General features: G+C 51.5%; 2 protein-coding genes across 6 annotated transcripts; one reads left to right on the top strand and one right to left on the bottom strand.

Annotated features, from left to right (window-relative positions):
• Positions 1-82: 82 nt before the first annotated feature.
• PI4KB (phosphatidylinositol 4-kinase beta) lies at positions 83-17518 on the top strand. Of its 5 annotated transcripts, XM_044672682.1 has the most exons (12): positions 83-1213; positions 5717-5761; positions 8191-8418; positions 10468-10695; positions 12371-12480; positions 12759-12863; positions 13061-13184; positions 13810-14075; positions 15758-15890; positions 16083-16203; positions 16497-16559; positions 16710-17518. In XM_044672682.1, exons 1-12 carry the CDS (start codon positions 314-316, stop codon positions 16889-16891), a joined length of 2505 nt encoding a protein of 834 aa, XP_044528617.1. In that variant the 5' UTR covers positions 83-313; the 3' UTR covers positions 16892-17518. The 5 variants fall into 5 exon arrangements, with proteins under 5 accessions (XP_044528617.1, XP_044528618.1, XP_044528620.1 ...); XM_044672683.1 differs by lacking the exon at positions 16497-16559; XM_044672685.1 differs by lacking the exon at positions 16497-16559 and having other exon boundaries at positions 16083-16172; positions 16710-16852.
• Positions 17519-17670: 152 nt separating this feature from the next.
• Positions 17671-27126, bottom strand: ZNF687 (zinc finger protein 687). The gene is made up of 10 exons (XM_044672681.1): positions 26958-27126; positions 24863-24989; positions 20909-22996; positions 20454-20632; positions 20179-20355; positions 19940-20102; positions 19403-19738; positions 19148-19260; positions 18916-19051; positions 17671-18733 (listed from the first exon to the last, which is right to left on the bottom strand). The coding sequence occupies exons 3-10, from the start codon at positions 22973-22975 to the stop codon at positions 18278-18280; spliced, it is 3627 nt and encodes a 1208-aa protein (XP_044528616.1). The 5' UTR covers positions 22976-22996; positions 24863-24989; positions 26958-27126; the 3' UTR covers positions 17671-18277.
• Positions 27127-27821: the final 695 nt, after the last annotated feature.

Here is a 27821-nt window from a genome sequence, read left to right as displayed (position 1 = left end):
CTAGGTTCAAATCCAGCCTCAGACACTTCCCAGCTGTGTGACCCTGGGCAAGTCACTTGAGCCCCATTGCCCACTCTTACCTCTCTACCACCTATGAGCCAATACAAAGAAGTTAAGGGTTTAAAAAAAAAAAAAGAAGGGATAGTAAAGTTTGAGCTAAATAATACTCAATAATGGAGAGCAGATTCTAAGGAGAACTTCATAGGGTTGGGATAGAAGACAGTAGACACTCAAGAACAGAAAAACTAATTGGTTTGTGTTTCTCTTCATTCCCTCCTTCTCCAGCTTGGAAGTGCTGTGTCTGGCTGTGGCCATGGGAGATACAGCAGTGGAGGCAGCCCCTCTGAACTCTTCCTCTTCAGAGCCCACTCCAAGCCCACCAGGAAATAATGGGGGGGCCCTGCTCAGTGTCATCACTGAGGGTGTTGGGGAACTGGCAGTCATTGACCCAGAGGTGGCCCAAAAGGCCTGTGAGGAGGTGTTGGAGAAAGTGAAACTTTTACATGGGGGTACAGCTAGCTCCCCAGAGGAGCCCACGATTGAGCTTGTCAATGGGGACAGTGTAGGCAGTGAACTTCGCTGCCTGGATGAGCCTCCTAGCCGCATCCAAGAGGAGGATGAGGCAGGGACTTCTGGCTCAGCTAAGGGGGCAAGGAGGCGGCGGCAGAACAATTCAGCCAAACAGTCATGGCTGCTGAGGCTATTTGAGTCAAAGCTGTTTGACATCTCCATGGCCATCTCATACTTGTACAACTCCAAGGAGCCTGGTGTTCAGGCCTACATAGGCAATCGGCTCTTCTGTTTCCGCAATGAAGATGTTGACTTCTATCTGCCCCAGCTGCTAAACATGTACATTCACATGGATGAAGATGTGGGGGATGCCATCAAGCCCTACATCGTACATCGCTGCCGCCAGAGCATTAATTTTTCCCTCCAGTGTGCCCTGCTACTTGGGGCTTATTCTTCGGACATGCACATCTCCACCCAGCGACACTCCCGTGGGACCAAGCTCCGAAAGCTCATACTTTCAGATGAGCTGAAGCCAGCTCACCGAAAGAGGGAGCTTCCTTCCTTGAGCCCAGCTCCGGACACAGGGTTGTCCCCCTCCAAAAGGACTCACCAGCGCTCCAAATCAGATGCCACTGCCAGCATCAGCCTTAGCAGTAATTTGAAACGTACAGCCAGCAACCCCAAGGTGGAGAATGAAGAGGAGGTAAAATACAAGGATTGGGTCAGGAGCAGTGTTGTGCAGGGCTGCATGGGGATAGGACTTCTGCCTGGGGGGGGGGGGGGGTAATTTCCCATATCTTTTTCCTTCCTCGACTCTCCTTTCATTTTATCGTCAGGAACATGGGACTTTAGAGTTAAGTAATCTGCCCAATGGCAAATTATCTATCTAGCACAAATTATCTAGTTAGTGAACAAACCAGATCTTCTGAATCTCAGGCCCCTACTTTTTCCACCATGCTTTCACTCCATTTGCTTCTTGGTAGGAACACCGGAAGGCCAAGATTGTGGAGAATGAGCTTCTTGTAGCAAGGATTCCTCTCCAACTCACTTAGGGTATGGATTGTCTGTTTGAAATCGCCAGGGAGTGTCAGAGACTATTGGCAAAGGAAAAGAATTAAGAATAATGTATGTCATAGGAGATGTGGAAAGATGTTTAATAGAGCATCAGCTTATTCTGGCCTTCTGTCATCACAATTGCTTCTTCTCTCCTTGTAAATTCAAAGACAAGGTTCATTTGTTATTATTTCAACATTCAACATTCATTCAGAATGCCCTTACCACATGTTAGCCCTCAGGGCAAGAAGCAAGGGTGAAATAGCTGACTTCCCTTTTTCCTTCTAGGAGGGAGCAGTCTAGGAGTGAGTGAGCTAGATAAGAGTGGGTCTAAGCAGCTCTCAGTGTAAGACCAAAGACCTGAAAGGTGGTAGGAGACTGTAAGCAGACATATTGGGATGGGGATATGACCTAAAGAGGGGGAGCCAGTATCAGCAATCCATACCTACCTTCTAGTTCCTCAGCTGAGTAAATGGCAGGGGAAGATACCCCAGTGGACAACCAACTGTTGGTGACCTGGTGTCCCAGCTAGACAATGGTGCCCCAGTTCTCCACCACTGACTCACCACTGGCTTGGCTCCCAGTCTGGCTTCCAGCCCAGTTTGGGAAAGAAGAGAAAAAAGACTTGAGGAATTGGCTCTTTTTGGAAACCCCATGTGGCTGGGGTCTTGGCATCTGCCTACATGGGGGAGTGCCACATCCCATGTTTCTGATATACAGTAAGGATCCTTTCAACCTGTCTGTGTTTGGAGGAAGGAGAGATAGAAGAGAAGGCATGAAACCTGATCTTGAATCTGTTGTCTCTGGGAATTAGATTTTTGTAGGCCAATTTGTCCTTGATCACGTGACCAAGTTGTTGACTTGGAGTGTGGCAAAGTGAATTCTTACTATCTAGTCCAGAATCAGTTCGAAGAGACCTACTCCTGACTATCACCTATCCTTCCTGGCCATGGGATCGTCTTTTGAACAGAAGCTGACTCCAGTATCTAGATTTCCATGACCACAGTCTACTAAGATGGAGCTGTGTCCTTCTTATTTAGATGCTCAGCTAGAAAACTCATTTATTAAGCACCTGTTACTGTGCAAGTCACTGTGCTAGACACAAGGGATACAAACACCCAAGTGAGACAGTCCTTGCTCTCAAGGAGCTACATTCTAATAGGAAGAAACCACAAACAAGGGAATGTGTTAGGAAAGAGTGGATTTATTTTTCCTCTGGGGAGTCACAAGTATGATGGATAGAGCCAAGTAGGAATTGACTGGCAGGCTTTTTCCCAGAAGCAGCCATGGTATTGACTTGATTACTGTTCCCAAAATGAGGTATGGAAAGCAGGAGGCTATAAAGAGAACAGATTCGGAGTTGAGGTTGTAGACCAGAGAAGAGACAGCTAAATTCCAGGTCCCATGCCCCAAGGAGTTGAAAACTAATTATAGATTTTAAGATTCTTCATGTTCTTATGTGACCTGCCCCCAAAATGTATACAGACCACCTGGGGCCACTTTACAAAAAACTTTTCTCCCCTTCTTATGCAATTCCTTTCTTAAGGCTGGACATACTTTGATTCTGACACTTTCCTTAGGCAGCAGCTATAGCTGGGGTCTTGACTCTTGCTGGTCCTGTCCAGGTCAGAGTTGTGGGCATCTTATGGAGGCCATTCCTTGTGGGAAATTGGGCCAGGCCTTCCAGGTAATATTTTCCTAACTTGGCTCTCTGTCTCAAAGGTCATTTTATCTTGGGAGAAAGGAAGGGGATACCAGATCCCTAAACCCCCTCACAGGTTATCCAACACTAAAAGGATAAGACATCTGATTCCATTGTCCTTCCCTGAGGGAAATATGATCCAGAAAGTAAAAGATAAAGACCTGGTCTCAGCTACTGTAGAAGGGAGTTTTACTTCTAGGGTCACTTTGGAGACTTTAGTACCTGAATGCTGTTCCCTCAATGCTCACTTGCCAGGTGCATTTTGGAAACATGATGTTTTGGGATCTAAAGGAGATTGATTCTCTTCCTAACCACCTCTTTTCATTTTAGAGCACTAGTGAGTGGTAACAGGATTCAATCTCAGTCCAACTCCTTCATCCTCCCCTTCCTTTATCATTTATTGATTTATTCAGCAGACATTTGTCAAGCAGCTACTATATGCTGAGCAGTAGGCCAGTGGTGTGAACACATAAAGCTGAAGAGGTGAAAAAGCCCTGAGGAACTTGGGGTTTAGTAGGCAAAGCCTCATTATTTGCAGAAGTAGTTACTGAAGGGCAAGAACTCCCCCCATTTAGGAGGATTAGGCACAACTTTCACATTTTCCATGTCCCTCTCCTATCTATCCAAATCTTTCAGGCTCAGATCTAACTAGGCACCCTTTGCCTTATCTGCACTACCTGTTTCTTAATTATTTAAGGAGGGGTAGTGGAACAGACTTCAGAAACTTCGAGCTCAGCTTCCTTCATCTTCCTATCCACAGATAATCACAGGTCAGAAAAACCAGGCTAAGTAACTTTCCTTAGCTGCTAACCACCAGGCTTTACTATTTCTAACTAATTTGATTCCCCTACCACCATAGTAGCAACATTTTTAGTGGATCTGTCTTGCTTTCTTGGGACTACCTCAACCTTTGTACAGAGAAATCTGTTCTGTGTCATGTTGGAAGCCCCAGCCAGCCTGCCAGCATGATATTGTTATGATGTCAGCCTCTTGGCCCATCCCTGCTCCCTGGAGCTGACTCAGTGAGTAACTACGGCCCAGAGAATGGAAGAGGTTATGATACCAAATGAAACAACCTTCCCCACAGGGTATTACTGAAACAGATTTGGGGGAAGATGGATGAAAGATACAGAGCTAGGCTACTGGACTAAGAGCTATTCCCAAACAGATTGCTGGTAGAAGTTGTATCTACTGATAAAAGGACAACTTGGAGGTCACTTTGACCTTGGTGGTCTAATTCTCCCACCAACCCTCCCCTCATCCTTAAGTGGAAGGGTGAGATTTCTAAGATTGGCTTTCCTGTGTCTTTCTATTATTCCCACTTTCCCTAAATGTCCCCCTCACTTCCCCAACTTCCCATCTTCACCACTACTCAAGTTCTCTGCAGGAAGAGGCTAGAGTTGGGACTATCTTCATGTTAGCATGGGCCAAACATGGGTATGAAACTGGGCAGTTGAGTTAAATATTCATGTAGAAATTAAAGACTTCTAAGTGACTACTCATTAGCCTTTGCAGAGGAAGGAGCATTCTGACTCTTAAACCCAGCTGGTCACCTTTACCACTGCCCCTTCCCCTCTTCCAAAGCCTTGGAACACTTTGTTGTATGGGCCACAAGCCTGTCAGGGTACCTTCCTGGACTTTGTGAAAGAGGAGCCAAAGTACTCTCTCCTTCCCCAGCCTTATAACCTGGCTAAGCCTTAGTGGGGCTTCATTAAAGACCCCAGAGCTTGGAAACGTATAAAATACTGTCTCATCATGCCAGCTTTGTCTTAGGCTTAGATTAAACAGATGTCTATATATTCAGTGCAAGAGCTAATAACTAGGACTTATTACTGAAAATACTGAAGGGGACATGAGAGTTTAATTTGTCCTCTGCTCCCTCTAGCATCCAGTGTGATATAGAGCTTGTGATATGGAATTAGAGGTTTCTGATTCATCCATCAACTTTTAAACTTGGCTCTTTTTCTTCACTGATTCCTCCAAGACTTGTGTAACTGATACTTTTCATTTGAAGACCATACATCTAAAAACCTGCCCTGAATCAGGAGCTGGCACTTTGGAAACCACTAAGTTTCAGGGCCTTGACTGAGTGTTAGACTAAGCAGAGCTCCCTACTTCTGAGACTCAGAGCTGGATTTTTTTTCTTTGAAATAAGGGCTGAATAAGTGAGAGGAAAAATAGAACCAAGAGACATGCCACTCTCCCAAAAACCATCTCAGTCCTTTGTCCCTCCCACTGACATTGAGAGTCTCAACCTGGCTTCTCATTATTTCCTTAGGTTAGTGTCAAACTCCAAAACTGGGTTTAATTATTTAAAGAAAAACAGAAAAATAGAGATGTGAAAGAGAAGTGGTTGTTATCAAAAGTGGAGCTAAATTCTTTGCCTTTCTCTCTCTCCCTTCCCCTTCCCCCTCTCCCTTTCTCCCCTTGCCCTCCCGGCCCCTTTCCCAGGAACTCTCCTCCAGTACCGAGAGTGTTGATAAATCATTCAGTTCCGTAAGTGGGGCCAGGCTGGGGCTGGGTGGCTGACTCCCCATGTCCGCCCATGGCAGCATTTCCTCTCCGTCCCCAGATCTCCTTTTAGTGCTTTCACCTTTGCCCAAATGCCAAGGGCCAGCTTTTAAAGGGCTCCTTCCAACCCAACCCACCTTTGGGGGTCCCAGCCCCTCACTGGCTCCCCTTCCCCATGCTGCCATTTGTCCTAAACCCTGGCTGAATGAGGCTCAGTTCTTTTTTCTCACAGAGGTCGATCATTGAGAGCAGCGAGATTTGTCCTTTAACTATCCTAGTACAAGTAAGCATCCTAGAGGTAGTAGTGAGTATTTGACATTGAAGCTAGAGCCAGGAATTACTTGGCAGAAATTTGTACCCTGAAAAGGAGTCTCCTTCCTCCCACCCACCCCCCTACTCCATCTTATCTCTCCCCCTCAGCTGAGGCCCTCTGACATCAGTCAGGAAATAACTTAATGAACACCTAATATATACAAGGTAGTCAGCTTGGTGCTGCTCCTAAGAAAGGAAAGAACTTGGCCTGAAAAGAAATTCTTACTTGTCCAAAGACCATCTCTCAGCTCCCATCTCATTTCTTCTAATCTGTGTGCCTCTATTTTCCTAGATGACTAGGAAGAATGCTTCTTAGTCCTCATAGCCTTCATCTTCCTTGCCTTACTTTTCTTGCCCCAAGTCCTTTTGTTTGAAGCTCCAGGGCACTCCTTAAACCCAAGAGTTTTATAGGATCAAAGACCCTTCCTCTGGGCAGAGAGACGGAAGAGGAAATGCTAGGCCCTCTGGGAGTTTGAATGATTATTTATTTATTGCATTTTAATTTTTTACTTTCCCCCCAATCAGTTTTCTGTGTTCTGTGCCAATTCCTTTTTCAGTCATAATTCCCATCTTCCCTATGAAGTGATAAATACCACATATTCAGCTAGTTTAGGTGATTCTACTGATTTAAGGATGGGGAGAATCTCACCCTTTTTTCTGAGATGACTGTTGTGAACTAGTCCAGGATAGTGTTTCCACTTGAGGGACCATATCAGAGGGGTTAGAAAGTAGGAGAGAATTTCTAAGTTTATTCTTCCTTTCATCCTGCTACCCTTATTGGACATTTGAGAACTGGAAGTTCCCCCATCTGTTTTATTCCCCATGTTCAACATTCTTAACTCATGAAAAGAACTCAATTTATTTCTTGACTAGACTTACTGAGAATCCCTTCTGTCTCCTAGTCTTGGTGGATATGTAGAGCCAAGACCTGTACCTCATGGTTTTTCCAAGAAGGTCAGTCTTATAGTATTCAGTTAGAAATTCTCAATTAGGGAAAGTATTTATGAGAGAAAAAAGGCTGGTGAGTGAAATGTTATTTGTGGGAAAAGAGTGACCTCTTGATAATGAATGAAATCAGTCAATAAACATTTATTAAATGTCTTCTATATGCCAGACACTATGCACATAGGATGGGAATCTGAGTTTGTGGCCTTGATAAACTCTTCCCTCTGACATAAGGGAATCAGGCTAAAGAAGCCTCTTTTACAGAGTAGCCTAGTCTATCTCTTCCAACCCAGATTACCCCTGTCTCTTTGAGGAGACAGCTGAAGTATCCCAGTCAAGGGTATGGAAAGCCTCCTAAATATATTGGAAGAGGCATTTATGGACAAGGGCAGAACTGGCAGGCTTTGAGACTGTGCTGTTGTGCCACTGTTTCAGAGCTGGAAAGGGGAGGGCATCTTGGAAAGCATGGGGTCTCCCTTGAGGATTGAGAGTGAGGCAACAATTCAGCCCATGGGTCAGGCTGAGAGGGCTGCCCCCTATCTCTAACCTTTCTTGAGCATCTCTTTAGTTGTTATTGCTTTTTCCCATTGCTTTTTCACTCTCTATACAAATTCTGCTCCCTCCCACCCCTGCATGTTCTTGGCTTGTATGTGGGATAATGGGAGGGAGAAGGGGAAGGAAAGAGTATCATTTGCAGGTATTGGGATGGGATTTGGGGGGAATATACGTTTTTATTGAGGAAATTTCCCAAAATCTTCTTGAAGTAGCTGGTAGGTGCCAGTTATCTCCAGTTGAGAGAGTCAAATAACCTAATAGCCAGAATGAGGAGATATGTTTATTGAGAAAGGTATTTCTTACTAAAGGATGTTCTGGAAAACCTCAGGCACTTCTCACAAGTCTCTCTTGTACTCTGTATCCTGGGGATAATGCCTAAGGACTCCTGGAACAGGGATGGGCCTGAATTCACAGAATATCCACAGTGATCACAAGGGTGATGGGGAAGAGTCTTGCCATTGAGTCAAAAAACATGTCCCAAACCCTGCTTCTCCTGGACATCAGGGGACTTTGACCCCAGTCAATCGAAAGGGTCTTTGATGGGTAGGAAATGTCTGGTAGATGTATAACTCCCTCCTATCTCTTACCCTGATACTTCATAGCCGGTCAGACTGGCTCCTGAGCGAGAGTTCATCAAATCTCTGATGGCAATTGGCAAGCGACTGGCAACACTGCCCACCAAAGAGCAGAAGACACAGAGGCTGATCTCAGAGCTGTCCCTACTCAATCACAAGCTCCCTGCCCGAGTCTGGCTGCCTACTGCTGGCTTCGACCACCATGTGGTTCGGGTACCCCATACCCAGGCGGTTGTCCTCAACTCTAAGGATAAGGTAGGTAAGCTCCCACTTGTCCTCTGAAGGGCTCTCCTGCCCAGAAGCTACCCATACTTTCCTCCCATTTATTCAACAGATGTTTATCAATCACCTCCTTTATGCAGAATATGATTGCTAGTCACATGTAAAGTTTAGCTAAAACACAGTGCCTTTCCTCATAGTGCTCAGCCTGTCTTCTTCAGTGTTTGCTGTTTGAAAGCAAACCTTTTAGAAACCGAGTGTCTGAACTGCAACCCTCCCCCCACATGTGAGGGCCCCCCCCCCAAGACAAGAGGGAGGAAGTACTCCCATTGGGCTGCTGGGCAGAGAAGGGTGGGTCATGTGAGAAATCAGAGGGAGAGGAACAGGTGCAAACATTCCCCCCCCACCACCACCACCTCCCCCCCCCCCCCAGCATGTATGCCATAGGTTCACTAATATGACCCTAAGGTAAGCTCTAGGTAAAGAACTTCAGACTTCCACATAGGTTTAGTGTAGAAAAGCTTTCAAGGTGGGCTTGGATTCAGGTGAAGAGAAGAGATTAAAGGAAAGTGAGGAGGATCACAGTTCAAGGAAATAGACAACCTAAGAACTTCCAGATACTCATGTCCAGCCATTTATTAATATTCTTACTGATATAACACCTTAAATTTGCATAGTTCTCTGTAATTCTGTGTGCATTTTCTTACTTGAGCCTCAACAAACCTGGGAGGTAGTAAGAACAGGTAGTTTTTAATCTCACTTTAGAAAAAAGAAAATGAGGGTTGGAGATAAAATGTAAGTGATTTGCCCAAGCTCACATACTAGTAAATTATTAACAAAGTTGTTGGTAGGACCCAGGCTTGCCAACCATTAGCCATAGGTTCTCTCTACTACCCCACATAGATTCTATTTCTTGACAGAGGAGCAAAAAGAGCATGTTGTATCCTCCAACTCTTAAGTTCAAAGGGCTTGGGGATGTCATCAAAACAGTATTATTCCTTCATAGCTCATTATGGCTGTCATCCAATAATTTTTCTAAGTCCTTTTTGAAGCTATTTTATTTCTTAACCAAAATTATTTTTCAGGGTAATAAGTACTACAAATTTAACATGTTCTATAATATAAAACATATATTGTATAGTAAAACAGATATTGTATAGTTGTTCCTTCTAATAAATGTTCCTTTTTATATTCCCTAAATTCACCTTGCCCAAACTTCAGGAGATGTTCTATCATTTTGAATTTGGTGGAGAAGTCTATATTCACCTCCTCTATCCTTGTGTTTTTATAGAATTAAACATGTCCCCTCTCAGCTTCCATGTTTCCGGGTTTGAAGAATTCTAATTTTTTTCATATTTCCTCATACAACAGCTTCCTACCCCCTTTCTTACATCATTTTAATTGCTCTTCCCCAATCTTTATCCATTTCAGTTATTCCTTCCTTGAGATTCAGGGATCAGAATTACTTAACAGGATTCCAAAGGAGATTAATTAATTCCTTTCATTATCACACTTATTGACAAATGCTATTTTATTAGCAATTTGGGGGCATCATAGCACCCTTGGGTCAATGTCTTTGGGAATGTTTGTCCAGGTTCCCTTGCAGATCTGTTATTGATAACTCAGAGCTCATTGTTCAAAATGAATTTTCTCTATATCCATAATCTGATTCCTACAGCCCCTTCTCTGTCCCCACACACTCTTCCTGACATCCATCCCTTTTGATCAATTCAGAAAATTCAGTGTCATTGGAAAACTTCAGATTTCACTGTATACTCCTTTTTTCAGATCATAGGATTCAGTCATGTAGGACCAACTCCCTTATTTTACAGATGAGTAAACTGAGGCCTATACAGATTAGAGGACTTCCTGAAAGTCACAGGTCTAAGGAACAAAGCCAAGTTTTGAAGCCAGATCTTGCTCCACATCCATTACTCTTTCCAGTCTACCATGCTGCTTCACCATTCAGAGAAGTCCTAGCATAGATCTCTGGTATAAAGAGTGGCAGGACATGAGTATGAGTGTCATAGTCATCATAAAAGAATATCAGGTCAGGCCACTGAAACCTTCATTGTCTTCTTCCAGGCTCCTTATCTTATTTATGTGGAAGTACTTGAGTGTGAAAACTTTGATACTACCAGTGTCCCAACTCGGATCCCTGAGAACCGGATCCGGAGCACAAGGTCTGTGGAAAACCTTCCTGAATGTGGTATCACCCATGAGCAGCGGGCAGGCAGCTTCAGCACTGTCCCCAATTACGACAATGATGATGAAGCCTGGTCTGTGGACGACATAGGAGAGCTGCAGGTAGAGGTGAGAGCCTGGAGGATCCATGCCTACCCACAAGTAGTGTGTGCATTGCCTGATGGGTGGCCAGCCCTGGGCTGGTGATGGCAGGGAAATACATATTCTGAGAATGCTTGAAAGAGCTCCAGCCCTCAAAGGTGACCATGAAGACAGATTTAGAAAATAGTTCCAAACAATCTGAGGATGCCCAGGGGTCAGGAAAGGCTGTGAATCAATCCAGTTCTAGGCAGCAGGCATTGATGAAGCAGGTTCAGAGTCCAGAACCCAGTGCTAAACAAGGTCTACCATTAAGACAAGATGTAGTCCATACTCAGATAGGCCTCATAGATGGGGTGTATGCATAACTAGAATATAAAATAATAGTGTCAGAGGGGCACAAGGAAAATTCTTTGGAAGATCAAAGGGAGAAAATGTCATGATTGAGTCCCTGGTGATCAGGGAAAACTTTCTGGAGGAGGTGGCAGCATAGGCGTTAGACACTTAAGGAATGGGTAGGAGAATGGCATACAGGACAGAAGAGTGTTTCACAGGCCAAGAGAACAGCATGAGCAGACGCATAGCCACAAGCATCAAAGTACAGCATTTGGGTTGGGGAACATGAGCAGTCCCGATTCCTTGAGGTTCAGAAAAAGGTCAGGCTGCACAGGGATAACAGTGCCGTGAACACTAGGCCAGAAGAACCCAGAATAGGACTCAGGAAACAGGGTGGATTTGGGCAGAGGAGTGAGTGATGTGTGGCCAGATAGTTGCATTAAGGAGTCTGTCTGGCAGAAAGGTTAAGAGTGAAGATTAGAGAGAGAGCCTGTGGTGGTAATCCAGATGGGCAGGGATAAAGGCCTGTATGCCAAGGCAGGGTTTGGTAGCTCATTGCAGGCCCTTTGGCCTTCACCACAGTCTGCCAACCCCTGTGCTACAGGACAGAATGCTTTATTGAGCACCTACCATGTTTATATTGAGCACTGTGCCAGGCACTGTGGGAGAAACAAACACAAATCAGATCCAGTCCTTGCCTTCAAGAAGCTGACAGTCTCACTGAGGAGACCAGCAACCCAATAAGGGAGCATTCATTCTCACTGATAGACAAGAAATGCTGTTGGAATGAGGAAGAAATAAACTTGAGCTTTGGCTTTGGGTGGGCAGTGTTGGTGAAATTCCAAAAAAGGAGAAAGCATTCCAGGTAGGGGGAGCAGCATGTCCCAGAGGTAGGAAGGTAAGGATATGTTGGGGGCTCCAAAGACAATGGATAAAATGAGCCTGGCTAGAGAGCAGTGAGTAGAAAGGCTGGCTAATAAATAGATAAGGAGGTTGGATCCAGGTTGTACAAGGCCTTAAAGGCCAGAGTCAGAAGAAACTGAGGGAATCACTTGGAAGTCGGTTGTCATTGAATTTGCTTTCAAGATTCTTGGGTATGGGGGAGATCAGAGGGACAATGTGGGATATCTGCCTTCAGGACTCTCCCAGCCTTCTGAAGGGAAGATTCCCATTCCAAGCCCTTCTAGTCCTTGTTGTGGCTTACACACTCCACTCCTAAGGAAACACAAAGGGAATAATGGAGGCAGGATTGGAGTGGGAGTCTAGACCAAGGTCTGGAAAGGACATCAGAGGTCATTGGGAGAGGGAGAGGGAAGAGGAGTGGGAGGGAACCTCTGCTTATTGTGGCTGCCTTTCCCTCTCCTCCCAGCTCCCCGAAGTACATGCCAACAGCTGTGACAACATCTCCCAGTTCTCTGTGGATAGTATCACCAGTCAAGAAAGCAAGGAGCCCGTGTTCATTGCAGCAGGAGATATTCGGTACAACCACCCTGAGAGTTCTGCCCTTTCTTTTTTTAGAGCTGACCTGCCTGTCTGGGGGCTATTCTCTGCTGGCCGGTGACCATTTTAACTGTAATCTCAACTTCATTGCCCATGTCAGCACCAATCTCTAATTATGTCCTAGACCTAAATTTTGTACAATCCTAGGTTTTAAAAACATGCTCCTTTGGCCTGGGCTGCCCCAGGAGTGGGCGGGGGTCCCTCTTGTAGAGGTCAGCTCTTTATCCATGGTAAGCAATGGGTTTCTCTCCTGCCAGACGACGCCTCTCAGAGCAGCTAGCCCACACCCCTACTGCCTTTAAGCGGGACCCAGAAGACCCATCAGCAGTCGCCCTCAAGGAGCCCTGGCAAGAGAAAGTCAGGTGAGCCTGTGGTACTCTCTGATTTCAAGCAAGTGTTAGCACATTCATCACACCAGCACTCCCGTTGTGCAGCAGTACAAACCACCACTCTCCATGGGGACAGCAGCCCTGCCTGCAGCACACCACAGACGTGCAGAAGTGACACCGTCAGGAGCCAGCTTCCAAGTCATCCTCTCTTCTCCTGCCTTCTCTTATAGGAGGATCCGAGAGGGCTCCCCGTATGGCCACCTCCCCAACTGGCGGCTCCTCTCAGTCATTGTCAAGTGTGGAGATGACCTGCGACAAGAGCTGTTAGCCTTCCAGGTGTTGAAACAACTGCAGGTGAGGGGAGAATGAGGGAAATCTGCCAGACTTTCAGATGAAAAGAATACAGGCCTGGGCAGCATGCAACTGCCCCATTTAGGGAAGTCACTCTAAAGAGATTGACTACAAGGACCTCTCCTGGCTACTTTTGGCACTGCATCTGTCCCATCTTTTGGCTCCTGCATTAAAGGGAAGATGAATTGTAATTGTTTAGGGTTTGTTGTAAGACCTTGCCACCTCTCTTCTTTATCACTTCTTAAAATTACACTTTTGCCTTGATTCACTTCCATATGAAGAATTTAGGTGGATCTTGATCTCTTCTCTTTTGGGGGGTTTCATTCTTCTTCTGTGACTCTCCCTTTGTACCTGAGCAGCATCTTTCTCCATTCCTGTGTCTCCTTCCTGGTATGCTTCTGTATTAGTGTCTATGTCCCTCTCTCATTCTTTTTCCTGGACCTCCCTACCATATTTTTTAGTCCCAACAAGATCTTTGGATTTTGTTTATATTGATTCCAAAAGAGTCTTGGTTAGGGCAATGGACAGAAAGCTAGGAAGGGATTCTGGGCTCTCTCTGGCCTGGTCACCATCTTTTTCCACTGGGGAGATGGTGATGATCTTCATGCCTCCTTGTCTCTCCCTTCAGTCCATCTGGGAGCAAGAACGAGTGCCCCTTTGGATCAAGCCCTACAAGATTCTTGTGATTTCTGCGGACAGCGGCATGATAGAGCCTGTGGTCAATGCTGTGTCCATCCACCAGGTGAAGAAGCAGTCACAGCTCTCCCTGCTCGATTACTTCCTACAGGAGCATGGCAGCTATACCACCGAGGCATTCCTCAGTGCCCAGCGCAATTTTGTCCAAAGTTGTGCTGGCTACTGTCTTGTCTGCTACCTGCTTCAGGTCAAAGACAGGTGGGTGACTGACTCCCCAGGTCCTCATCCTGCCTGGCCTGGCCTCCAGGGCATTCTCAGCTTGGAGCCCCAGCCCCACCCTGACATCACCCCATCTCTCCTTGGGATTGCACATCCAGGACACATCTGGAGGACCTGTCTTAACATAGTTTAGTTTAGGAAGAGAAGGCAGAGCCTGGCTTCCCAGGGCTAGGAAGGAATCTAAAACAGAATGGTGTGCTCCACAGAAACTTAAATTTCAAAGCAACAAAGTCATGCAAACAGCATAGCAGCTTGTGGGAAGGGGGGAGGGTTAGAAATCCTTTTTCAAGGCTAAGGATCAGGATTGTGAATCCAGAGATCCTGGAATCCAGATTCCTGAAACAAAACAATAGGACCAAGCAAACTAATGGCTAAGAAGGGATCCCTATCTGTCCCTTCCAATTCATAGTTTCTCCTCTCCTAGAACAAAAGAGATTCCATTGTTGAATAAAGGAATTTTATGCTGGCCAATAGCCAGTTTGTTTTTTTTTAATCACTTTTTTTAAAATGATCTTTAGCCAGGTGGCTCAGTGGATTGAGAGCCAGGCCTTGAGACAGGAGGTCCTGGGTTAAAATTTGGTCAAAGATATTTCTTAGCTATGTGACCCTGGGTAAGTCATTTAATCCCAGTTGCCAAGGCCATACTGCTCTTCTGCCTTGAAACTGATACTCAGTGTCTATTCTAAGAAAGAAGGTAAGGGTTTAAAAAAAAAAAGAAAAAGAAAAATGATCTGTGATAGAGGAGGCTAGCAAGCTGGAGTCAATTTATAGGCCCATACCAGAAAGAACAGAAAAGTTGTAGCAGTATTAAGCAGATACCAACCTCCACTGGTTTAACATCCATGAAACTAAAAAGACTAAAATTCTGTAGCTTCTCAGGTCTCTTCCCAAATTCTAGCTCTGCTTCCTTTTGTGCTCTGATGAAAGGTTGGAAAAGAAAGGAGACCAGTTTCCCCTCTGGCCAGGCCAACCTAAGGCACCCACTCCCCTCCCCTCCTTGAATACAAATACTTAACCTAACAAAGGCCCTGCTGAATGGGCCCTGGCCTTCCCCACCTTCACCTGCTCTTGGCTCCTTTGTTGGCCATTCATTGGGAAGGCTTCTAGACCTGAATTTCTTTTTAATTCATGCCCCCCCCCCCCATCCCGTGACTTGTGGGGACATTTAGGTATAAGATATTCCATGTCAGTTAATGTTCTTTTTGCAGTTTATTCCCTTTTTAACTGAACTAAACACTTCTCCCAGTTCTCTGAGTCCTTGCTTCTGGCAGCCCCTCACTCAGTTTGCTGCTGTTTATTTGCTGTGGGCTGATAAAGGCAATCATGAAGTTCGTTAGAAACTTGGATTAAACCAAAGTTGTACTGGGAGACTGACTGACCTTCCCGTGGTCTTTGTGTCCCTTGTCTGGATGTTCAGAGACTGTTCCGACTTATCAGCTGTGTTCCACATGGTTATTGCTAAACAAGCGAGGTGTTAGTCAATTTTCTCCTTATTAATAGCATTTTTGGACACTGCAGCCTCCACTAGCATTTTTTCCTCTGGAATGGACTCTGCTAGCTGTGTGGACATCCCAGCAGGACCGATGAAAACAGGGGAGGCCTTGGCGGGTGGGGCCACCAGGATGGGCCCTTGAGAAGGATTGTCTTTATCTCCTCATCAGGCACAATGGGAATATCCTCCTCGATGCTGAGGGGCACATCATCCACATTGACTTCGGCTTCATCCTGTCCAGCTCCCCTCGAAACCTGGGCTTTGAGACTTCAGCCTTTAAACTGACCACAGAGTTTGTGGATGTGAGTTGGGAAGCTGCCTGGCTACCTCTGGCTCCCTGCCAGCAGGAGGGGGAACTCGGGGGCTTCTAGAGAGTGCCAGGAAGGGGGCAGCCTGATGGCTAGTAAGGGAGGCCCTGGGCTGCCTGGATGCAGTGCCGGGTGCCCGTTCAGAGCCCAGAGCTTCTTCCCTCCCTTTCCCTCTTTGTTGTCCAGGTCATGGGAGGGCTAGATGGCGACATGTTTAACTACTACAAGATGCTGATGCTGCAGGGGCTCATCGCTGCCCGAAAACACATGGACAAGGTGGTGCAGATCGTGGAGATCATGCAGCAAGGTGGGGGCTGGCACAGATAGGGCAGGCCCTGAGCGTAGCCCCAGGCCTCCTCCAAGCCGGAAGCTCCCCCCCCCCATGACTGCTTCCACCCTCCTGGCTGCCTGGCCCTCCTAGGGCAGCCCTGGGTGTCCCAGGCCCCGCTCTCCCTCCTGCAGCATAGTCCCTGCACCTATCCCCGGCTCCCCGCCAGGGCTCTCTTCACTGGCTTGGGCCTCCCCCTCTCTCTTCTTCTGCGCCCCCTTCCTATCAATACTCAATTGGGCCCCCCCCACCCCACCCCGCCCCACCCACAGGTTGCCGATGGTGCTCAGGAGACTCCCCGGCCAGCCCCATACTGACGGTGGCCCAGGTTCTCTGTGAGTGTCCAGGCCCTGCCTCGGGACCCCTCCGTGGCCCCCCACCCCCCCTACGCAGGGCTCTCAGGGTTGGCAGGAGCCGCCGGTGGGTTTGGGGAGTTGCCCACAGCCGGGGGGGGGCCCGCCCGCTAACTTATCCTCCCCTCCCAGGCTCCCAGCTGCCCTGCTTCCACGGCTCCAGCACCATCCGCAACCTGAAGGAGCGCTTCCACATGAGCATGACGGAGGAGCAGCTGCAGCTGCTGGTGGAGCAGATGGTGGACGGCAGCATGCGCTCCATCACCACCAAACTCTATGACGGCTTCCAGTACCTCACCAACGGCATCATGTGACCCCCCCCCCCCCACCGCCGCCCAGCCCCGGGGAGCCGAGGGAGGGCCGCCGGGAGACTCCCTGGGAGGGCCGAGAGCACCCAGGGCGGACCCCAGGATCGGTAACAAGGAGCTTGCCGGGGGCAGAGGAGTGAGTGTTGGGAGGAACCTTGCTGGGGTCTCCCGGCCCCATTTCTGTGACAGTATTACCACCTGACAGGCTCTGGGAGTCACTGCCCCCACGTGAGCAGCTGAGGGGATGCTGGAGTTTGGGGGGGATGGAGGGGACCTTTCTGGGGTCTGTGGTGTCTCCCTGCCCCCCTCCAATACTTCCCTTACCCTCCAGCCTGTTCTGGGCTACCAGGAGAAAGAGAGATCTGTGCCCCTCAGTGGCTCTCCTGGGGGAGGAGTCAGAGCAGGGACTGGAGCTCCCCCTAGAGGAGGGGGACCTAGCACAGCTTCTCCATTAAAGGGGCCCCCATCATGGAAGCCAAGAGAAGAGAATGGGCCGTCCCCATTCTGCCCCAGGTCCAAGGGGATCCCGGTGCCTGCAGTCGGTTCTTATCCCACTCCCTCTGGCCCAGGGAAAATGCTCTCAATTTTTTATTTTTATTTTTTTCTGTTTGAAATAAAGTCCTTAGTTAGCCACCTGTGTTCTCACTGAACTTGGTCGGAGTACAAAAAGGAGCCGAGGCGACCCTGGGTGGAAGGTCCCCCAAGGCTGCCGCCCCAACTTTAGCTCTTGCCCCCTCCCTCCCTGCCAAGCTCAAGGCGCATAAAGTAGGAGCTGGAATCAAGGATTAAACCACTAGCAGTTTTAATGGGCTGAGTGCTCCCCTCCCCTCTCATTGTTAATATTATTAATTATTCTTATTACTACAAGAAGAAAGGATTCCTGAGAATCTACCCCCCTCTTCCCTCCCTGGACCCCTGGTGACAAGACTGGTCCCCACCAACCTCCCAAGGAATTGCAGAAAAAAGAAAATTGAAAGGCACTGTAGGGGCTGGGCCTGGCATGGTGGGAGGGGGGGGGCCAGAAAGGGGAAGGAGGGCGTACACGGTTCTCTCCCTGCGGCCTCCTCGGTATGCCAGGGGTGCCTCCAAAACCAAAGTAGAGTTGTTGGGTTTCTGACCCCCACCCCCCAACCCCGACTACACACTAAGGGCCCGGGGGTCGCTGATTAGTGTTGGGCTGGGAAAAAAAGAAAGGTCTTGTTGAGGCCCCGGGAGCCAAACCCAATATGGGACAAGGGAGATGGGAATGACTAGAGTTCCTCATGAAATGTGGGGGGGAGGGTTCCCTCCCCAGCCTGGGAATAAAGGGGACAGCTGCAGCAGAGCCCCTGGCTCCATCCTAACCACCCTGTGAACCCCAGGGGCCCCCCTGCTTCCCGAAGCGGCCGTGGCCTAGCTGTTGTCTCCGTTGCCTCCCTGCCGGGCACGGATGAAAGCCATGCCATGGGTTCGAAAGTGTGTCTTGAGGTTGAGCGGGCTGTCAAAGCCTTTGCCACAGACTTTACAAGCCAGGGGACCCCCGGGGGCAGGCAGGGGGGAGTCACCTCCTTCAGGCTCAGGCCCTGACTGGAGAGGCACCTCCTCGGCAGCCCCCACTCCCCCTCCACAGCGTCTCTTCTTATGGCTGATGAAGCGATGTCTGCTGAGGGAGCCGGGTGAGGCAAAGCAGAGGCCACAGTCCCGACACTGCGGGGCCCCATCGTCACCCCGAAGCCCTCCCAGATGACCCTGTTCAGCCCCAGTCATGCTCCGGTAGCGCCCTGCTCGGAGGGGCTTGGCTGGGGGTGTGGTGCTGTCTGGCTCCTCACTGCAGGAGTCTGAGGACGGGCGGCGCTTGCGCCCAGAACCCTAGTGAAGGAGCCGGGAAACGGGTCAGTGGGAGGAGCGGCCGGCCGCCTCGTGCTCACTGGGAGCCCTTCCTTCACCTGTCTGTGTCCGGGCTCCATCCTCCCCCTCGTCTGATGGCCCCCTCCCAGGACCTGGGCCCGGGCCCCGCCTCACAGCGCCCTCGGCCCCGGGCCCCTCCGTACCTGGCTGCCACCCCGGGCGAGTCCACCCGCCAGGCTCGGGGACTGGGCGCCCAGCCGCGGCGGCCGGTGGCGGCCTTGGACGTGTTTCTCCAAGATCACGCGGCTACTGAAAGTGCGTTTTCCCTCCGTGCAGTACCTGGAGCGGACAGAGAAGGGGATGATGTGGGCCTCCCGACAGGGCGGGAAAAGGGGGCTCGAGGGGGTGCCGGCCGCCCCGCCTGGCCTGGGCTACCTGCAGGGGTAAACACGCTTGATGCCCTCGTGGTTGACCCTGACGTGCCGCCTCAGGCTGGGGGCAGAGCAAAAGGAGCGCTCGCAAAGCCTGCAGGGGAACTTTTTCACTGACTGCAGAAAGGAGGAAGGAGAGACACAGTAAGGGCTGAGGGCTCCCCTCCGGCCCCTCCCGGCCCCGCCGCCCCTCCTCCGTCCCGGCACCCCCCCCTCCGGCAGCCCCAGAAGTCTCTGCTCGGCAGTGCCTCCCCCTCACCTTGCCATGTTCCTTCTTCATATGGGCCACGTACTCGTCTTGCTCAGGGAACCAGGAGTGGCAGAGGCCGCAGGTCCAGCCCCCAAGCCCTCCGCCCCGTCCCCTACTGCCCCTGTTCCCCCCTGGTTCACGTCTGGACCTCTTAGCTGGTTGGGGGGGCTCAGGGGAACTAGGGGGTTCCTCTTCTTCTGAAGAGGAAGATGACTCCTCTGTGGGAGGGCCTGCCCTACCCCGAGACAGAGCCAATTCCTCAGGTTCAGGCTTAGGGGTCAACGGGGTACCCCCAGTCCCTTTCCCCCCAGCTTCCTCTCCCAGCCGCCCAGCCTGATGACTGTTCTGTGGGAGGGAGAGAAGGGAGGGGAGTCACCACGGGGTGAGACGGAGGGCCGGAGGAGTCTCTCCATGGGTCACCCCGCCCGCTCGTCTCCCCTCAACCCCCGTCTCTTAAGCGTCCCCAGAAAGCCTCCAGCTCCGACCCCAGCCCGACCCCAGCCCCCAGCCCTTGTCAAGGTGCTCCACGCCCGCGCCCAGGGCCACCTTGAGGTGCTCCAACATGGTCCTCTTCTGAGCGAAAAGCAAAGGGCACGAGGGGCACTTGAAGACGCTGACGCGCTGGGGCAGCAGGTGCTGGTCGAAGTGGGAGGAGAGGAGAGGCTTGTGGGTGAAGACGGTGTCGCACATGGCGCACTTGTAGATCAGCCTGCGGAGGACGAGGGCCGTTGGGGGGAGAGAAGCCCCCGGGCCCCCCGCCCGCCCCCCCAGGCCCGGGCGCTCACTTGGCTTGCTGGGCGCTGAAGCCGGGGTGCTGGGTGTAGAGGTGGGCGTGAGCGCTGGGCGCAGACTTGAAGGCCATGGGACAGATGGGGCACTTGTGGAACACTTCGCAGTGGGAGGCCTGGATGTGGGACTTGATGGAGTTCACCCCCCCAAACACCACCGAACAGCTCGGACACCTGGGGAGAGGGAGAGCGAGGTCAGCGGCGCCTCCACCAGCTGGATTTGAGGGTCCTCCTTGGGGAGCTTCCCGAGAGGCCCCGGGGGCGCCGGGCACCTGTATCCCACGCGGCGGGAGAAGTGGAGGCACGCTTCCCGCAGGTGCGCCTGGAAGTTGGCCTGGAGGAAGTTCCCCCCGCACTCCGGGCAGACGTGGGGGGGGCGGCTCTTGTGCATGCGCTGGTGGGCGCTCAGACTGCAGCGACTGGGAAGCATCATGGGACAAGATGGACACACCTGGAAAGGGAGGGCGAAGGTGACGGGAGCACCTCACGGGCTCCCCCCGGCTCCGCGGCTAGAGGCTGAGGAGCTCCCACTAAACCCTGCTCACATCCCAAGCTAGTGTTCCGGGGGAAGACACGGGGAGCTCCCCCTACCCCGTGCGGCTTCTCGTCACCACGCCCGGGCCTCCCAGCCAGGCCTTTCCGGATCACCCCTGCCCGAGACACACACGCGGCCCCCTCACCCCGAGACGCGTCCGCGGTCCCTCTCCCCAGGAGAACGTTGACTCACGTTGCTGGCGACCCCAGGAGCGGGGGGCCCGGCCTGCTGGAAGTGAGCAGCCATCCCGGCCTTGTCCCGACACTGCTCCTTGCACTCGAGGCAGCGAAAGCAGGTGTAAGTAGAGGTAGTAGCAGAGGCTGGCGGCAGCTCGGCCAACAGGGGTAACACGGGGGCTTCGGCGGCCCCTTCCCCTTTGCCTGGGGTGGCTGGGGGTTGGGGAGCCACGGGGGGCGCAGCCACGGGCACCAGAGGGGTGATGTCCGGCTGGCCGACCATCTGGTCCAGAGCCACCGGGCGCATGACGAGGTGCGAGCACTGCATGACCAGCCCTCGGTCCTTGTGCTCGCGGGCATGGAGGAGAAGGCTGCACTTGTTGAAGAAGACGAGGCGGCGGGCACAGTGGTTGCAGGTGACCTCGATCCGCATGCTGCGGCGGTCATAGTGTCTGGCGAGGCTCTTCTCCAGCGAGAAGGCGTCCCCGCACTCCAGGCAGCGGTACCCGGAGGGAGGCAGAGCCAGCCCCGCCTCCGCCGGTGGGCACAGATTGGGCCGATAAGCTGGCAACAAATTCTTGCTGTTGAGGACCTTGTTGAAAGCCTCCACCAGACCGGACTGGGTCCGAGAGATCACCGTGCCCCCAGCCCCTGCAGGCCTCGAAGGCTGCACCATCACCACGGAGGCGCCGTTGACCTTCTGGCCCCCGCTCCCCGCCGCCGCCCTCCCCTCAGCTTTGGGCAGGGTCTGAGGGGCCAAGCCAAGCGCGCTTTTGGCCACTGCCTTAGGGGGGGCCGAAGCAGGCAGGACGACCGCTTTACGGGCCACGTTGGCTGCCATCAGCATAGCAGTACTGGCATTCTGGATGGTGGCTACGGGGAGCACGGTGCCCTTTAACTTTGTGCCATCCCCTAGCTGGACGCTCACCACTTTGGGGCTCTCGGGGGTGGAGGCCCCTGGGGGGACCTTTGGGAGGCCAGGCTCAGCGGGGAGGGCCCCTTCGACTGAGGGGACGGCAGCAGGAGGGTCGGGGTCTGAGGGGACGCGTGTCACCGTTCTGGTGATATTCCCACAGGATGTTTTAATAGTTTTGATACGAACTTTGAGAGGTCGGGAAGAGCTGGAAGAGGCTGGGGAGTCATTGCTGTCCTCGTCAGCTGCCTCAGCTCCACTTGAAGGGCTCTGGGGGCTGTCGGGGGCGGACTTGTCAGCCGTTCCCTCATCTTCTTCATCTCTTGGTGGACTGGTGCCCAGTGGTTTGGGGGAGTTGGGAGGGTTTCCTGAGGCTGGCAATGACTTAAAAAAAGGGGCCCCACCCAACTGGGGGGGTGAACTGTTAGGAAGGATGGCCACCTCCTTGGGGCTGGAGGCCACACCAGACCAGCCTGAGCCAGAAGGATGATGGGGGCTGTCACTGCCTGGCTCTGTGGTTCCTGAGGGTGGGGAAGAATCAGGGGGCAGCAGAGAAGGACCATTTTCCTGGCTCAATTCAAAAGGGGTAGAGAAAGAGGGTGAGGTCAGGGCCCTCTCATGGGACAAAGAAGGGGCAGAAGGAGGCAAAGGGTCTGGGTCCCCAGGCTCAGGCCCAAAATGTGCAAAAAGGCCCAAGGAAGGCTTCCCTTCCCCTGCTTTGTCTTTCCAGCTCTCTCTACTGGGAGGAACTGGGGAGCGGGCAGCTCTTGGGGGAGGTGGCTCAGCACCCCCAAAACCATTCTGTAGTAGTCGGGGTCCCACCGGCCCTTCCTTGGGGCCTATCCCAGCTCGGGTTCCATCCCCCCCTGAACCACCTCCCACAGAATCAGGCTGTTCTGGGCATACAGTGTTTTTGACAATAACACTGACAGCAGAAATGTCTGGGTGGGGAAGGCTATGCTCAGAGGGCTGGGCTGGCACTGTGGACCTATCTCCAGCAGTCCCTGGTACTTCCCCAGAAGATCCCCCACCACTGGGTTCTGCCTTCCCGTGGGCCCCAGGCCCCTCACTTTCCTCAGGCCCTGAGTGTATGGCCTCATTAGCATCAATATCAGGGATGTCAAAAGCAGCAAGGAGGTCATCAAAGTCTGGGGTCTTCATGTCCCCCATAATGGGGGGTGGGACCTACACCTGGGGAAAAAGGGAATAAGAGGGAGGAATTGAGACTTCAGGGAAGGACACTTCTTACTTGTATTTTCCCATCATCCTTCCCCATCTCTTGGGCCTGGTTAAGAACCCTCAGACTGGACAATGCAATACAACAATCATTTATTAAGGGCCTACGTGTGCAGAGCTCTGCGCCTTAGCATAGTAGGAGATACAAGGCTTAGGTAAGACACCAGTTCTGCCCTCAAGGGGCTTACAGTCTACTAGGGAATAAGAATTACTCAGAGGGCTCTAATACACAATATTGCATGATAAGGGAGGCCCCAGTGGTACAGTGGAAAGAAACTTGGCTCTGGAATCAGAGCAGTGGGGTTCAAATATCTCCTGAGGCTTACTACTTGGTTACTTAGGGAAGTCATTAACCTCCCACAGCCTCAGTTTCCTCATCTGTAAAGTGAAGGGATTGGACTAGATGACCTTGTGGAGGTCTCTTCTAGGTCTAGACCTATGAGCTCATGATCCTGAGAGTGAAGAGAATTATAACACAATATCCAAGCCAGGTAGCACAGGGAAGGCTTGAACATGTACATGGACCCACCAGGAGATAAAGAACAAGGGAGGGAGCTTAGGCATTGCAGAGAGGGGACAAGAAGAGAAGGAGGGCATGGAGTTGGCATGGATCTAGTCCTGGAGCACAGAACAGAGAGAAAGGCTAGGACATAAGGTTGAAAAGGAGAACAGGGCCAAATTGCAGTTTTAAATGTTACTTGACAGGCAGAAGGAAACCACTGGAGAGTTTTTTATGAGGAGCAGAAGGACCATCTCTAAGAAAGGTGTTTCTGCCTTTAGAATGCATTAAAGGCAGGGAAGGGAATGGAGTCATAAAGATAATAAGGAGGTGATCGCAAGTGGCGAGGTAAATGATAACGAGAGCCTATACTAGTGGGATTTCTGTGTGGAGAGCAGGAACAGGCAGCCTAACTATGCAGGAGGTTGAGTTGACAGGACTTGATAACTAATCGAAGATGAGAAACAGATGACCCCACCAGCATCTCAAGGATCCAAGCAGGGGAAAAAAAGAGAGCTGCTGGGTAAGGATGGAGGGGAGGGAAGGATGTGAAGGGATAGCAGGAAAAAGAGGCTGAAGACAAGAGAGAGATACAGAAAGCCAGAGAAAGAGATAGGGATGTGCATAGACATGTATGTGTAGAATAGGAAAGGTCATGAGGAATTCAGACGGTTCACAACAAGCTGAAATCAGCTGAGGTCTTAGAGTCAGACGTGGGCCCTGTCCTTGAAGTGACTCCATCACTCATCCCTCAGCCTAGTACCCAGCAAAGAAAAATAATCGATAACTGTTGATACAGATACTGATTGAGGCTCAAGGTTGGCCACAGGATCAATTAAGGTCATCTGTGGCTCACAGGAAAGCAATCTGGCCAAATGGTCAGAGCCCTAGATTGGGATACAAGAAGTGGTTCAACCTCACTGAAAGTTTCACTTGACCACAGTGTGACCACCTACCAATGAAGGTAGAGAATCATTCCAACTCCCCGAGGATAAATTTGAATAAAAACTGGAAGTGCTACATAAAAAATATGATCTTATCAAATTCAGATCTCACACCTGCTAAGGACTAGAGTGAGTGGGCAATGGAAATCTATGGTTGGGATCATTTGGGGATGTCCATGGTTATCACATAAATTTAAATTCAGGCCAACTGAGGTAATTCTCATCAACTGGAAAGAATATAAACTGACCAGTATGGAAAACAGGACTCAGAAAGTCAGAGATACAGCGAGATTAGAACAAACTGAAAGACATAGAGACAATGATAGCAGATCTGGTCACAAAAGCCCCAGCTCTGGGCCTCTCCTCAGTCATAAACACCTGCTGCTCAGCTCCCCAGTCTTCCCTAGAGTGGCACAGACTTCCCTCAGCCAGCTCCTCCTTTCTTCTTCCATATTTCTCTCTTTTCCTTTCTTCCGAGGCCAAGGGACCAAGAAGCATAAGAAAACTTAAAGATGAGACCTCCCCTGAGAAGCTACCTTAGAATGTGAGAGGGGGGCTGGAGGGGCATGACCCCCTTTAGGCTGCCAAGGTAAAAAGCTACACACACTCCCATCACCACCCTGATGGCAACTAATTCTGTTCAAACCCGGCCCTCTCTCTGCCTTAAGTCCTTACCACAGCAGTAGCCAAGCCTTGCCTTATTCCACCCCCATAAAAAGAAAAAGGAGGGAATGAATGAAAGTTTAGGCAATGTCTCCAAAAACAAGGCTCCCAAATCCCCTCCCCCTTCTCTGAAGATGCCCGCAGTCCTCCAGGGGCCAGTTCCCTCACCTGTCCCCAGCCCCAGGATGGTAACTAGAGATAGTCTCTGCAGGTGGCAGCAGGTACCTGTGGAAGGACCTTTGGGAGCAAATGGAGGGGGGAGGGAGGAAACCTATACAGCTTAAGGCAAAAAGGGAAATCCTCTCCGGTCTTTGGCAAATTCAACTAAGAGCTAAGTGGCTCCAGCTTTTGTCTTTGCTTGAAGCACTCATGAGAGCTTCGTGGCTCTCCTAACCCAGATCCCTCCTTTGGCCTGGGTGCAGTGACTGATGGTGAGGTGGCTGGTGGAAAAGAGGAGTGGCCAATTGAGAGTACAGGAAAGCCCAGTCAGTCCTAGTCGCCTCCCCCCCCCCCCATTTATACACCCCACTCCACACCTCGTTTGTTGCTCAGGCTAGGTTTCTGAGGTCATCTGATAGCTAGCCACATCAAAAGGCAGAAGCAGCCTGGCACTCCAGGCTGGAAGCGCTTTTCTGACTCAAAATCTCCAGGTTTGGGCTGCCCACCCCCCTCAGTTTTTCCTTCTGTTCTTGCCCAAAAGCCAAAGGAGAAGGCTGAACAGGAAGAGGTTCAGCTCTCGGCCCACTCAGGGCCTGTGGGGGGAGGGGAAGGGTAGAAATGGAAGGGGAAGGAGTGCTCCACTTTCCACGGGCTCCCACTGCCTGGTACTGAGGGTGAGGTGGGGCAGGGGAGGGAGGGGAGGTGGCCAGCGCACACTAGGCGATTAGGCTGCAGACTAGCTGGGCAGCAGGCAGAATTAAGTCTCAGCCATCTGCTGAGCACAGGGTCAGAGGAGTAGATCACAGGAGTAGAGTCAGGGCCCAAGGGAGGGGAGGGAAACGGACGTGGTCCAAGGACGTGGAAAGGCGAAGGGGGAAACTGAGGCTGCAAGATGAGGAGGCGAGACTCGCGTCCCTCCACCCAGTTCCTTGCTGAGGTCTCCGAGAGCAGATCTGCAGCGGCAGCTCGTGCCCTGGGAGTTGGCACCCTCCTCCCTCCTCACCCTTTGCAGGAGTTTAAACCCCAGAGCTCTGGGCTGCCCGTTACTGACCACAGTCCGGGTCTCCTCGGGCCAGTAGGAACGCCCTCCCTGGGCCCCGGGCTCCTAGTTCACCAGGGCCCCCCCAAGGGTGGGGTGGGGCAGGGCCGCAGGACATCAGCTTCCCTTCGAGGCGGAGCGGGGGGAGGGTTGGGGGAGGGGAAAAGGGCTGACCCCGCAGGCCTCAAGCCTTTGAACCCGGCCCCATCGGGTCTTACAGGGCCGGAGGGAAGGGGAGTCTGCCGGTCCGCAACTACCTCTCCCCAGGGGCGCGGGCACCTTGTTGGGTTGTGCCTCCTGCAGCCTTTGGGCACCCGGTCACCACCCTGGGCCAAAGGCTAAGGGGAAGGGGCCGGCACCAAGGTGCCTCCAGTCTCCCGAGTAGTTACCCGGTTTGCAGGAGGACGGTTCGGGGATTCACCCACCCGGAGCCAGACTCAGGTGGGCGGCGACGGCGGAGCAACACCTTTCCAGTACAGATTACCACCCTCACCCCACACACACACACCCACCCCCCGGGGGGGATTTACCCAAGTGGGGGAGGGGAGGGTATTTACCCGCCCCCAAGGGGGGGCGGGGCCGGAGGCGGGTATTTACCCGGGGCGGGCTTACTTGTTCCGGTCCCGGGCCAGGCCGACACTATGCGGTCTTTGCCCAGCTCCTGCAGCCACTGCTGCCGCCACCTTTCCCGCAGCCTCCGTTTCTTGCCGCTGCTACTTCCTGCTTCTCCACTGTACAGCTTTTCCCCCTCCCTCAGCACCCTCGGCGCTCCTGGCTGGAGCCGCCTGCTTCTGCACTCGCCATTGGACGGGACGCCCATCGTTCATGCGCCAGCCCTGCCCATAACCAGATTCTACTGGCTCCAGCTGAAGTCGCTCTGGCCGAGGTCCCTGTTCTCCTCCAATCCTCATTGGACCGGGGGGCTTCGTCACTCAGAGGACCTCGCTCCCCATTGGTCTCCAGCCTGATAAACCCTACCTACCCCTCTTACCTGAGCTCCTTAAAGTTCATTGGAGGAAGCTTCACTGGGTTCCGAACCGCTCAGCCTTATTCCTTCTTTTTCCATTGGAGTAGGTTCCTCTCAGAAGTCCCTCCGTCCTCCTACAGCCCATTGGCCTGTTTTCATGTATGCAAATATGAAAGAGTTTTCAGTTTCTATTTGCTGGAGGGGGAGGGGCAACTTCTCCTGAACTCAGGAAATAGCTCGGCCACGCTAGTTTCTCGTACAGAAGACCGACTCAGTGACTGTACGCCGCGCCGTGACGCCATGGCAATGTCACTACGACACCCATCGTCATGCCAAGTTCTGTCGATGCGCTGAGCGATTTTTTTTTTTTTGGTCGTGTGGTGACGTCACACACCAAACTCCACGTGGTCCAGCGCTGTACCTGCAGCCTCGTTTGCCTTGCCTTCCCTTTCTTCCTATGACGTCGTTAGGGGAGGGGAGGGGAGGGGAGAGGAGGCGGGACACGTGGA

This window comes from Gracilinanus agilis, chromosome 4 (assembly GCF_016433145.1).
Source record: "Gracilinanus agilis isolate LMUSP501 chromosome 4, AgileGrace, whole genome shotgun sequence".
Taxonomy (NCBI): domain Eukaryota; kingdom Metazoa; phylum Chordata; class Mammalia; order Didelphimorphia; family Didelphidae; genus Gracilinanus; species Gracilinanus agilis.
This window is presented reverse-complemented; position numbering and strand designations above follow the sequence as displayed.

What these genes read in the sequence shown, in the direction of transcription:
- PI4KB (XM_044672682.1), top strand. Translation starts at nt 314, where the DNA reads ATGGGAGATACAGCAGTGGAGGCAGCCCCTCTGAACTCTTCCTCTTCA. An exon ending in TCCTCAACTCTAAGGATAAG is followed by an intron (nt 8,419 to 10,467) that starts GTAGGTAAGCTC and finishes GTCTTCTTCCAG; the next exon opens with GCTCCTTATCTTATTTATGT. An exon ending in TGACCACAGAGTTTGTGGAT is followed by an intron (nt 15,891 to 16,082) that starts GTGAGTTGGGAA and finishes TTTGTTGTCCAG; the next exon opens with GTCATGGGAGGGCTAGATGG.
- ZNF687 (XM_044672681.1), bottom strand. Translation starts at nt 22,975, where the DNA reads ATGGGGGACATGAAGACCCCAGACTTTGATGACCTCCTTGCTGCTTTT. An exon ending in TCCCGCCGCGTGGGATACAG is followed by an intron (nt 20,356 to 20,453) that starts GTGCCCGGCGCC and finishes CCCTCTCCCCAG; the next exon opens with GTGTCCGAGCTGTTCGGTGG. An exon ending in CCATGTTGGAGCACCTCAAG is followed by an intron (nt 19,739 to 19,939) that starts GTGGCCCTGGGC and finishes TCCCTCCCACAG; the next exon opens with AACAGTCATCAGGCTGGGCG.